The 13,504-nt window shown below is 45.7% G+C and overlaps 1 protein-coding gene across 1 annotated transcript in view; it reads right to left on the bottom strand.

Annotated features, from left to right (window-relative positions):
* The window catches only part of LOC121283261 (intraflagellar transport associated protein), a 95,359-nt gene that overhangs the window by 36,667 nt on the left and 45,188 nt on the right, over positions 1 to 13,504 (bottom strand). The window contains exon 3 of the mRNA XM_041197643.1: positions 3,467 to 3,603. Within this exon, the coding sequence (XP_041053577.1) occupies positions 3,467 to 3,603 (137 nt within the window). The remainder of the gene's footprint in view (positions 1 to 3,466; positions 3,604 to 13,504) is intronic.

Here is a 13,504-nt window from a genome sequence, read left to right as displayed (position 1 = left end):
TCGTGCTCTTTTATCCTGTGTCTCAGCTCTCCTCACACTCTTGTATCCTGTGTCTCCGCTCTCCTCGTGCTCTTTTATCCTGTGTCTCAGCTCTCCTCGCGCTCTTGTATCCTGTGTCTCCGCTCTCCTCTCACTCTTTTATCCTGTGTCTCCGCTGCTCTCCTCGTGCTCTTTTATCCTGTGTCTCCGCTCTCCTCGCGCTCTTTTATCCTTTGTCTCCGCCGCTCTCCTCACCCGATTTTATCCTGTGACTCCGCTCTCCTCACGCTCTTTTACCCTGTGTCTCCGCTCTCCTTGCGCTCTTTTATCCTTTGTCTCCGCCGGTCTCCTCACACTCTTATCCAGCAGTCACACTCTCAGTATAAGAATTAGAACATTTAGGACCAAGATGAGGAGGAATTTCTTCAGTCAGAGAGTGGTGAATCTTTGAAATTTTCTATCCCAGAGATCTGTGGAGGTTCAGTCATTGAGCATTTTCAAAGCAGAGGTTGATAGATTTCTAGATACCAATGATATCAAAGGGTACAGGGGTAGTGCAGAAAGATGACATTGAGGTAGAAGATCAGCCATGATCTAGTTAAATGGCAGACAGGCTCAAGGGGCTGAATGGCCTACTCCTGCGCCTACGTTCCTATGGTTTTTTGCATCGGCGAGCAGGTTATTAGTGAGTAAATTCCCTCAATTGTACTGTCACAAATGCCTTGCATCATTTTGCTGATGGTTACTAAAGCGGTACAGTGATTGGCCACAGTGGCTTTGTCCTGCTTTTGTGGACAGGGCACATTTGGGCAATTTTCCACTTTATCGGATAGATGCCAGAGTTATTGCTGTGCTGAAATAGTATTTAAAGTCTAGTTTTCAGCTCCCTTTTAGAATGGACTATCATCATTCCAATTTCTACAAGCACATAACAGGGACAAGCAATTCGTACCCGAGTTATGTTGAGGTTTTTTAGTTAAACACGTTTGACGCAAGCATACCAGCTCCCTATGAGCTTGAGATCGCTCGCTAAAAGTGGAAGTCAAAATATGACTTTTCTTGCCAAATACAAATACAAAAGAGACCAAAACAGAATGGAATATAGTTGCAATCCCCTGGTTATCATGATTCTCCTAGTATCAATGTTATAGAAATAACCACTCTGGTTCCTTCCTTTTACATTGAAATATTAAACTGCCTAAAGCGGAAAAGACAAATAACTAAACTTGGAATGGTCACTTTAACTCTTCCGGCCATCATCAAGCCCCATTCTCAGAATCTGTAAACAGTCAGCTCTTCAGCAAAAACAAAGTACACAAAAACACCAGTGGAAGATGTTGGGGTTTGGTGGTGCACGCTTATATTGCTGTAAGTTTTAATTTCAGAAGAGTTAAGTACCTGAAACTATATTTTAAGATGAAGATTTTGGCTTGATTTCTCAGTTAGGAAAATTGTGTTCCAATATTGGCATTGCTGTGTAAACTAATGGAAAAAATATAAGTGCAATTTCCAAGAGCGCCTCATTATCAGTATCTTTTTAACGAAATATAATTATCGTTAATTATGATTAACATATTTCTTTCTTGATTTTTGCTGTTGACTCTTGAGTTATATTTATTTAAATACATCATTAATTAATTACAGAGGCTGACAATATGATAAAGCCGAATTGTCAGCAGGGATGCAGTCATTAAACCATGTAGCTTTGAAATAATTCAATTTTCAATGTACAAGTTAATTCTCCTATTAGGGTCTCAGTAATCCTCTTAAACCAGTTTTTAAATAGTCATTTGTGGGAGAGACTAGAACTAGGGGACACAGTTTAAAAACAAGGGGTCTCCCATTTAAAATGGAGATATGGGGCAGACTTTTCTGCCTGTCGGGCAGGCGGAGTAGGAGCAGGTGCAGGCGGGAGTGGGAGCGGGCGCAGACGGGAGCGGGCACAGGCGGGAGTGGGAGCGGGAGTGGGAGCGGGAGCGGGCAAAGGCGGGAGTGGGAGCGGGAGTGGGAGCGGGAGCGGGCAAAGGCGGGAGTGGGAGTGGAAGCGGGAGCGGGAGTGGGAGCGGGCGCAGGCGGGAGCGGGCGCAGGCGGGAGCGGGCACAGGCGGACGCAGACCCAATCTGTGCTCCCGATTGGTTCCGTGCCACCATTTTGCATGGGTGGGCCAGTTAAGGCCCGCCCAGCGTGACACACACCTGGAAACACTGTGCGCTCCCCGTGCGGGCAGGGTGGAAGTTTCCAGGTATTTCTGTTTCTGTTTTTGTTTTGGATTTCCACCATCCGCAGTTTTTTGCTTTTATCTCAGGGTGGAAGTTGCCTGAGTCAGAAGTGTGCTGTGCGAAAGAGCGCAGAAATCTCCCTGAGGCACAGAGGTGCCTCATGGAGATTAGTTTTAAGTCCTAAAAGTTTAATAAAGTGGTGAGAAAACTTTCATGACATTTCCCCTCATGTGAAACTGTCACATGAGGTGGGACATGTGCATTAATTTCAATAAAAATTTTTGTCAAATTTTAAAATCATTCATCCTGCCCATGGATGAGGTTCCATGAAAATGCGAAGGCCGCCTGGGCTCTTCGCCTGCCCCCCAACCTTAAGGTAATTATTTTAATTGAGAGTTAAATGGCCTTAATAGGCCTTTGACAGTTCGGCAGGTATGCAGCCAACTCGGGTGCATGCTCGCCCAACTGAAAGTCTGAATGAGTTGCAGTGACATCAGGACGCACGCCCGACATCACCACTCGTCATTTTATGCCTCAGCGAGCAGGCCCCGTCCCCACTCGCCAAGCTGAAGATTCAGCCCTGGGAGAACTTTTTTCTCTCAGAGGGCTGTGAATCTGTAGAACTTTCTTCCGTAGAGAGCGGTGGAGGCCAGGTCAATGAAAATTTTTAAGGCAGAGGTAAATAGATTCTTGACTAACAGGGGAGTCAAAGGTTACCAGGGGTAGGCAGGAATGTGGAGTTGAGGCCACAATCAGTTCAGCCATGATCTTATTGAATGGCGGAGCAGGCTCGAGGGGATGGATGGCCTACTCCTGCTCCTAATTCCTATGTTTCTATGTCATAGAGCATTGAAAGTATTATCAATAGTATCTAAATATCTTTTTTGAAATTACTCCCAGTAGTTTCCAAATGACCTTGTGTAAGTTTGCTAGACAGAAAAACAAAATGTGGATAACACAAAATGGAGGTACTTTGTAAACTTTTCAAATTTCTTTACATGATAGTGTTGTCTTGCTTATTTTAAAGTATGCTGAATAATCAGTAACTGCACAACTTTTTGATAAACCTAAATCAGCTACAAATTTCAATATAAAACAGTAACTGCCCTTTAAAGTGCCTCCATGTTCAGCCTGAGCTCCCTTATGCACTCCTCATGAATGCCAAACAACTGCCTCTCTGCATTAAAAGAAACCTAAATGGTTTTTCACATTGCAACTATATTGAATGATAACTTGTAAATTTCATCTGCTTCTAATACAAACTTGCCTCTTGGTCATCCTTAGGTGTCTCTCCTCCTTTCTGTCGTGAATTCTCTGACCATTCCCTCTGAACTAGTTTGTATTGATTGTCTTCTGTTGTGCTGCCAACTTCAGGAGGTGACACCTTTTGTTTCTTCAGGTCCTCTGAATAAAGGGCAAATACATCAAGAAATTTACATAGGTAACCTTTTATATCACTCTAGTTTACAATTTAAATCCACAAAGCTGGGTACTAATTTGCACCTAGAAGATGCAAAATATCTTTCACTGAATAATTCATTTGAAGAGAAAGTGGGCAGACCTTTGAAGCTGCAATATGAACCAATGTGAAGGACACGCTTTTCAAACAGCAACTGTTTTCAAATTCAAACAGTAACTTTTAGAAAGTACATGAGGAAAGGTGAAAGTTGTGGTGCAATATAGAGCAAGTACTGGAACCTTTTAGAAATAGACCCAAGAGGTAACCACAAATAGAATGTCCTTTGATTTTAGCTGGAGGCTCTCGCTTGCTAGTCATAGCAGTACAAAGTGAACTCAAAATAACCACATCCAGGCTGTCAAACTACAAATTTTCTTAGAATACATAGCTTTGTGGTCTTTGATGCGATCCAAATAATGAGTTCAACGAACATAATTTTCACACTGAAGCTCACCACTGTTAATGTAATCTATATTTTAAAAATCTTACATTTATGTACGCTTCCTCTCTACAAATCCATCCTTCCTGTTGTATCATTTATGGCACACTTTTCTGTCAACTGCTTCCATTAATAATCTTATTTATCATAATGTGAATATAAATTTGTCATGCTATAATTACACTTTAGAATTTCAGTTATGAGCTTTCCAGCTCCTCAGTTTAGGCTGCAGAAAGGTTCTTATACTCCAACCTACTGGTTCCCAAGTTGCACCCAGTCTTACTAGTTACTATGAACAATATGGCTTCAATATCTTATTAAAATAGGGACCGAATTTATGGCTTTAAAAATAGGGACTAAATTACGTCTGCAAACGACAAGAGCAAAGTACTACAGATGCTGGAAATCTGAAAAAAAAAACACAGGGAAGAATTTTCGGGTTGGCAAGCGGGGGGGGGGGGGCCTGCTCGCCGGCGTGTAAAATGAGGCATGGCGACATGAGGCGTGTCATTTAGACTGTCAGTTCAGCGGCCCTCGGCTGCACTCCCACCAAACTGTCAAAGGCCTATTAAGGCCATTAAGAAAGTAATTAAAATTATTAAGAATGCTGCCTGTCCAACCTTAAGGTTGTCGGGCAGGCAAAGAGCCCAGGCGGCCTTTGCATTTTTCATTAAACTTCATCCACGAGTGGGATGAGGTTTCATGAAGGGTTTATTAATTAAATAAAAAATGTTGAAAAAAATTACTGGACATGTCCCAGCTCATGTGACAGTTTCACATGACAAGACATGTCCTCACATATTTTTTTCACCTTTCTTCCTCCCTGAGGCACCTTTGTGCCGCGGGGAGATTTCTGCACTCTTTGTGCCGCGGGGAGATTTCTGCACTCTTTGTGCCTCGGGGAGATTTCTGCACTCTTTGTGCCTCGGGGAGATTTCTGCACTCTTTGTGCCGCGGGGAGATTTCTGCACTCTTTGTGCCGCGGGGAGATTTCTGCACTCTTTGTGCCTCAGGGAGATTTCTGCACTCTTTGTGCCGCGGGGAGATTTCTGCACTCTTTGTGCCTCGGGGAGATTTCTGCACTCTTTGTGCCTCGGGGAGATTTCTGCACTCTTTGTGCCGCGGGGAGATTTCTGCACTCTTTGTGCCTCAGGGAGATTTCTGCACTCTTTGTGCCTCGGGGAGATTTCTGCACTCTTTGTGCCGCGGGGAGATTTCTGCACTCTTTGTGCCTCGGGGAGATTTCTGCACTCTTTGTGCCGCGAGGAGATTTCTGCACTCTTTGTGCCGCGGGGAGATTTCTGCACTCTTTGTGCCGCGGGAAGATTTCTGCACTCTTTGTGCCTCGGGGAGATTTCTGCACTCTTTGTGCCGCGAGGAGATTTCTGCACTCTTTGTGCCGCGGGGAGATTTCTGCACTCTTTTGCAAGCATGTGCGAAACAACACAGGCCGTGACTCAGGGAATCCACCCCCCCGCACGCACAGGGAGCGCTCAGCACTTCCCAGGAGTGCATCATGCTGGACAGGTCCTAATTGGCCCACCCGTGTGAAATGGCAGCGTGGCCCCGATCGGGGCGCCGATCAGGTTCGCGCCCACCCCCACACAACCCCCGCCCTCGACAGGGGGAAACTTCTGACCACAGTTCTGACAAAATGTCATTGAGCTGAAACAGTAACTCTGCTTTTCTCTCCACAGATGCTGCCAGACCTACCGAATATTTCCAGTATTTTCGGCTTTGTGTTTGAGTTACGACAAATGGCACTTCCGACATTTATAAATTGACATCACGTTTTGACTTTCCCACATCAGTTTTGACTTTACGACCCCACGCCAGCAAACAAGTTCAAATGTTCATACCTGCGCATCATCGTTCTGCACGGCCAATCTCTCTAACTCAAAACCCTCAGTTGTGGTTCCAGTGCCTTTACTACAGTACTGTACTATATTTCTACATGTATTTTTAGCTTATTATGTGATTTTTTAATGCCATTATGATTGTTATTACGGGGGGGGGTGGTGGTGGTGGTGGTGTTGGCAAAATGGTATTGTCACTGGACTGGTATTCCAGAGACCCAGGGTAATACTCTAAGGACCTGGGATCAAATCCCACCATGGCAGATAAAAATCTGGAATTAAGACTCTGATGATGACCATGAAACCATTGCCGATTGTTGTATAAACCCATCTGGTTCACTAATGCCCTTTAGGGGGGTAAATCTGATGACCTTACCTGGTGTGACCTACATGTGACTCCAGACCCACAGCAATGTGGTTGACTCTTAAATGCCATCTGAACAAGGGCAATTAGGGCAGTTTAGAATTCACCAGAGGAGGACCAAAGGATTGATTAAGTGTGGAAAAATAGAATATGAGAGTAAACTTGCAAGGAACATAAAAGCAGACAGTTAAACTTCTGTGAGTATTAATAAAAAGAAAAAGAGTAGTGAAGACAAATGTCTTACAGTCTGAAACGGGAGAATTTATAATAGAAAATAAGGAAATGGCAAAGCAATTAAACAGCTTCTGTAGTTCTGTCTTCATGGAGGAAGACACATAGCTTCCCAGAAATAGTAGGGAACCAAGGGCCTAATGAAAAGGAGGAATTGAAGGAAATTAGTATTGCTAAAACAATAGTGCTGGACAATATCGTTGTGGAGACAAAATCCCACCTTCACATTGAGAATGCCCTCCATCATGTTGTGTGCTACTACCACTGTGCTAAATGGGATAGATCTCAAACAGATCTAGCAACTCAAGACTGGGCATCCATGAGGCGCTGTGGGCCATCAGCAGCAGCAGAATTGTACTCAACACAATCTGTGACCTCATGGCCCGGCATATCCCCCACTCTACCATTACCATCAAGCCAGGAGATCAATCCTGGCTCAATGAAGAATGCAGGAGGGCATGCCAGGAGCAGCACCAAGCATACCTAAAAATGATGTGTCAAACTGGTGAAGCTATTACACAGGACTATTTGCATTCCAACCAGCATAAGCAGCAAGTGATAGACAGAGCTAAGCGATCCCACAACCAACGGATCAGATCTAAGCTCTGCAGCCTTGCCACATCTAGTCGTGAATGGTGGTAGACAATTAAACACTTCACTGGAGGAGAAAGCTCCACAAATATCCCCAGCCTCAATGATGGAGGAGCCCAGCACAGTAGATTTGTCAAGCACGATTTCCCTTTCATAAATCCATGCTGACTCTGTCTGATTCTGCCATTGTTTTCCAAGCGCTCAGCTATTAAATCTTTTATAATGGACTCCAGAATTTTCCCCACTACCGATGTCAGGCTGACTGGTCTATAATTCCGTTTTCTCTCTACCTCCCTTTTTAAATAGTGGGGTTACATTAGCTACCCTCTAACCTGTAGGAGCTGTTCCAGTCTATAGAATCTCGGAAGATGATCACCAATGCAACCACTATTTCTAGGGCCATTTCCTTAAGTACTCTGGGATGTAGATTATCAGGCCCTGGGGATTTATCGGCCTTCAATCCCATCAATTTCCCCAACATTATTTCACTACTAATACTGATTTCTTTCAGTTCCTCCCTCTCACTAAACCCTGTGTTCCCCAACATTTCTGGTATGTTATTTGTGTCTTCCTTTGTGAAGGCAAAACCGAAGTATGTATTTAGTTGGTCAGCCATTTCTTTGTTCCCCATTATAAATTCCCCTATTTCTGACTGTAAGGGACCTACATTTGTCTTCACCAATCTTTTTCCCTTCACACACCTATGGAAACTTTTAGTCAGTTTTTATGTTCCCCGCAAGCTTACTCTTGTACTCTATTTTCTCCTTCTTAATCAATCCCTTGGTCTTCCTTTGCTGAATTCTAAATTGCTCCGAATCCTCAGGTCTGTTGTTTTTTCTGGCCAATTTGTTTGCCTCTTCCTTGGATCTAATACTATCTCTAATTTCCCTTCTAAGCCATGGTTTGACCACCTTTCCTGTCTTATTTTTGTGCCAGACAGGAATAAACAATTGTTGCAGTTCACCCATGCACTCTTTGAATGTTTCCCATTGCCTATCCACCGTCATCCCTTTAAGTAATGTTTCCCAATCCATAAAAGCCAACTCGCGCCTCATACCATTGTAGTTTCCTTTATTAAGATTGAGGATCCTAGTCTCAGAATCAACTACGTCACTCTCCATCTTGATGAAGAATTCTATTATATTATGGTCATCCTCAAGGGGCCTCGCACAACTCGATTGCCAATTATTCCTTTTTCATTACACAATACCCAGTCTAGGCTGGCCTGTTCTCTAGTAGCTTCCTCAACGTATTGGTCCAGAAAACCATCCCACTCCAGGAACTCCTCCTCTATGGTATTGTTACTAATTTGATTTGCCCAATCTATATGCAGATTAAAGCCACCCATAATTACTGATAAAAACAAAAAAACTGCGGATGCTGGAAATCCAAAACAAAAACAGAATTACCTGGAAAAACTCAGCAGGTCTGGCAGCATAGGCGGAGAAGAAAAGAGTTGACGTTTCGAGTCCTCATGACCCTTCGACAGAACTTGAGTTCGAGTCCAAGAAAGATTTGAAATATAAGCTGGTTTAAGGTGTGTGTGTGGGGGGCGGAGAGATAGAGAGACAGAGAGGTGGAGGGGGGGGTGGTGTGGTTGTAAGGACAAACAAGCAGTGATAGAAGCAGATCATCAAAAGATGTCAACGACAATAGTACAATAGAACACATAGGTGTTAGAGTTAAAGTTGGTGATATTATCTAAACGAATGTGCTAATTAAGAATGGATGGTAGGGCACTCAAGGTATAGCTCTAGTGGTTTTTTTTTATTATATAATGGAAATAGGTGGGAAAAGGAAAATCTTTATAATTTATTGGAAAAAAAAGGGAAGGGGGAAACAGAAAGGGGGTGGGGATGGGGGAGGGAGCTCACGACCTAAAGTTGTTGAATTCAATATTCAGTCCGGAAGGCTGTAAAGTCCCTAGTCGGAAGATGAGGTGTTGTTCCTCCAGTTTGCGTTGGGCTTCACTGGAACAATGCAGCAAGCCAAGGACAGACATGTGGGCAAGAGAGCAGGGTGGAGTGTTAAAATGGCAAGCGACAGGGAGGTTTGGGTCATTCTTGCGGACAGACCGCAGGTGTTCTGCAAAGCGGTCGCCCAGTTTACGTTTGGTCTCTCCAATGTAGAGGAGACCACATTGGGAGCAACGAATGCAGTAGACTAAGTTGGGGGAAATGCAAGTGAAATGCTGCTTCACTTGAAAGGAGTGTTTGGGTCCTTGGACGGTGAGGAGAGAGGAAGTGAAGGGGCAGGTGTTGCCTCTTTTTCGTGGGCATGGGGTGGTGCCATAGGAGGGGGTTGAGGAGTAGGGGGTGATGGAGGAGTGGACCAGGGTGTCCCGGAGGGAGCGATCCCTACGGAATGCCGATAAAGGGGGTGAAGGGAAGATGTGTTTGGTGGTGGCATCATGCTGGAGTTGGCGGAAATGGCGGAGGATGATCCTTTGAATGCGGAGGCTGGTGGGGTGATAAGTGAGGACAAGGGGGACCCTATCATGTTTCTGGGAGGGAGGAGAAGGCGTGAGGGCGGATGCGCGGGAGATGGGCCGGACATGGTTGAGGGCCCTGTCAACGACCGTGGGTGGAAAACCTCGGTTAAGGAAGAAGGAGGACATGTCAGAGGAACTGTTTTTGAATGTAGCATCATCGGAACAGATGCGACGGAGGCGAAGGAACTGAGAGAATGGGATGGAGTCCTTACAGGAAGCGGGGTGTGAGGAGCTGTAGTCGAGATAGCTGTGGGAGTCGGTGGGTTTGTAATGGATATTGGTGGACAGTCTATCACCAGAGATTGAGACAGAGAGGTCAAGGAAGGGAAGGGAAGTGTCAGAGATGGACCACGTGAAAATGATGGAGGGGTGGAGATTGGAAGCAAAATTAATAAATTTTTCCAAGTCCCGACGAGAGCATGAAGCGGCACCGAAGTAATCATCGATGTACCGGAGAAAGAGTTGTGGAAGGGGGCCGGAGTAGGACTGGAACGAGGAATGTTCCACATACCCCATAAAGAGACAGGCATAGCTGGGGCCCATGCGGGTACCCATAGCCACACCTTTTATTTGGAGGAAGTGAGAGGAGTTGAAGGAGAAATTGTTCAGCGTGAGAACAAGTTCAGCCAGACGGAGGAGAGTAGTGGTGGATGGGGATTGTTCGGGCCTCTGTTCGAGGAAGAAGCTAAGGGCCCTCAGACCATCCTGGTGGGGGATGGAGGTGTAGAGGGATTGGACGTCCATGGTGAAGAGGAAGCGGTTGGGGCCAGGGAACTGGAAATTGTTGATGTGACGTAAGGTGTCAGAGGAATCACGGATGTAGGTGGGAAGGGACTGGACAAGGGGAGAGAGAAGGGAGTCAAGATAACGAGAAATGAGGAACAACATCTCATCTTCCGACTAGGGACTTTACAGCCTTCCGGACTGAATATTGAATTCAACAACTTTAGGTCGTGAGCTCCCTCCCCCATCCCCACCCCCTTTCTGTTTCCCCCTTCCCTTTTTTTTCCAATAAATTATAAAGATTTTCCTTTTCCCACCTATTTCCATTATATAATAAAAAAAAACCCCACTAGAGCTATACCTTGAGTGCCCTACCATCCATTCTTAATTAGCACATTCGTTTAGATAATATCACCAACTTTAACTCTAACACCTATGTGTTCTATTGTACTATTGTCGTTGACATCTTTTGATGATCTGCTTCTATCACTGCTTGTTTGTCCTTACAACCACACAGGGTCCAATGAGGACAGACTGTTTTCACTGAGATGATGTTTAATTATCTGGATTAAATTAATACTGCAGCACAAAATGAATGACGTCTCCATGTGAAATGACTGGATGAAGCAATGGTAAGAATTCTTCTTTTCTGTAGTTTCTGGGGCAGAGGGAGGTAATCTGCTTACAGTCCGTCATAGAAACATCAGCCCAGATCTTCCTGTCTCTGGATCGTTGGTGACCAGACTTAGGATGACAGGTGTTGACGTTTCGAGTCCTCATGACCCTTCGACAGAACTTGAGTTCGAGTCCAAGAAAGAGGTGAAATATAAGCTGGTTTAAGGTGTGTGTGTCGGGGGCAGAGAGAGAGAGAGAGAGAAGTGGAGGGGGGGTGTGGTTGTAGGGACAAACAAGCAGTGATAGAAGCAGATCATCAAAAGATGTCAACAACAATAGAACAAAAGAACACACAGGTGTTAAAGTTGGTGATATTATCTAAACGAATGTGCTAATTAAGAATGGATGGTAGGGCACTCAAGGTATAGCTCTAGTGGGGGTGAGGAGAGCATAAAATATTTTAAAATATTTAAAAATAATGGAAATAGGTGGGAAAAGAAAAATCTATATAATTTATTGGAAAAAAAGGAAGGGGGAAACAGAAAGGGGGTGGGGATGGGGATGACTGCCACTGCTCTTCAAGAAATGCCTACCTCCTTGAAGAAGTTCTGTTCCTTTCTGCGACAAGATTTCCGTTCCTCTCTTTTGCCTTGCTCACCTTCATTGCTTTCCACTTCCCTCCTGGTGTTTGACAAGGTGTTTACTAAAACCCGCTTTCACAGCCATATCTTCTTTCTCAGTGACTGTCTCCGTCTCCGAGTTACCCCACGTGGATTTCAACTGAAATTCCACCCCTCATGTTTCGAACCCACCCAGGATTACAGGTATCTCCGGGACATAAAACGTTTCTCGGACTGCTGTTCCCGTCACATCCTGAGATCCACACTCAGTGACATGCGCCGCCATATGAACACACTCGACCTCTCCCTCCAGCAGCATCGCCGTACCCTTTTTCAAAGCTGCGCGTGCCCCCAGTTTCATTTTATCCTTTGGCTCATCCGACGCCTCAACAAGAAACTTTTTCTCTTTCTCTCAAGTGCTAAGGAACGCAAGCTCCAACAACTCATCAACACCAACACCCATCTAGGACGCTCCACCCCTGCCTGTCCCTCCGTCCCCACCCTTTCTTCCAATCCCAGCCCCAGCCGTGTATTCACTATACCCCCTGACCTTCCCCTCTCCGATGCTGAACGTTCAGTGCTCAGCAAAGGACTTAGTTTCATACCCTTACGCCCTCACCTCAATGAATTTCGGGCTCGGCACGATACTGAACTCTTCTTCCGCCGTCTTCGTCTCCGGGCTCACTTCTTTGGGCAGGAGTCCTCTCCCAGTTCAACGGATCCTTTTACCCATCTCCAATATTCTCCCTCCACCTGGACCCCTCCCTCTGGATTCTTACCTTCTCTCGATCTTTTCATTGAGAACTGTCGGCGCGACATTAGTCGTCTCAATTTCGCTGCTCCTCTCACCCATTCTAACCTGTCTCTCTCTGAACTTACTGCACTCCATTCTCTCAGGTCCAACCCTGACATTGTCATCAAACCCGCTGACAAGGGTGGTGCTGTTGTTGTCTGGCGCACTGACCTCTACCTCGCGGAGGCTGAGCGTCAACTCGCAGACACTTCCTCCTACCTCTCCCTGGACCATGACCCCACCACTGAACATCAAGCCATTGTTTCCAGGACTGTCACTGACCTCATCTCCTCTGGGGATCTCCCTCCCACAGCTTCCAACCTGATAGTCGCCCAACCTCGGACGGCCCGCTTCTATCTCCTACCCAAAATCCACAAACAGAACTGCCCCGGTAGACCGATCGTCTCAGCTTGCTCCTGCCCCACAGAACTCATTTCTCGTTATCTTGACTCCCTTCTCTCTCCCCTTGTCCAGTCCCTTCCCACCTACATCCGTGATTCCTCTGACACCTTACGTCACATCAACAATTTCCAGTTCCCTGGCCCCAACCGCTTCCTCTTCACCATGGACGTCCAATCCCTCTACACCTCCATCCCCCACCAGGATGGTCTGAGGGCCCTTAGCTTCTTCCTCGAACAGAGGCCCGAACAATCCCCATCCACCACTACTCTCCTCCGTCTGGCTGAACTTGTTCTCACGCTGAACAATTTCTCCTTCAACTCCTCTCACTTCCTCCAAATAAAAGGTGTGGCTATGGGTACCCGCATGGGCCCCAGCTATGCCTGTCTCTTTATGGGGTATGTGGAACATTCCTCGTTCCAGTCCTACTCCGGCCCCCTTCCACAACTCTTTCTCCGGTACATCGATGATTACTTCGGTGCCGCTTCATGCTCTCGTCGGGACTTGGAAAAATTTATTAATTTTGCTTCCAATCTCCACCCCTCCATCATTTTCACGTGGTCCATCTCTGACACTTCCCTTCCCTTCCTTGACCTCTCTGTCTCAATCTCTGGTGATAGACTGTCCACCAATATCCACTACAAACCCACCGACTCCCACAGCTATCTCGACTACAGCTCCTCACACCCCGCTTCCTGTAAGGACTCCATCCCATTCTCCCAGT

This window comes from Carcharodon carcharias, chromosome 10, assembly GCF_017639515.1.
Source record: "Carcharodon carcharias isolate sCarCar2 chromosome 10, sCarCar2.pri, whole genome shotgun sequence".
Taxonomy (NCBI): Eukaryota; Metazoa; Chordata; class Chondrichthyes; order Lamniformes; family Lamnidae; genus Carcharodon; species Carcharodon carcharias.
This window is presented reverse-complemented; position numbering and strand designations above follow the sequence as displayed.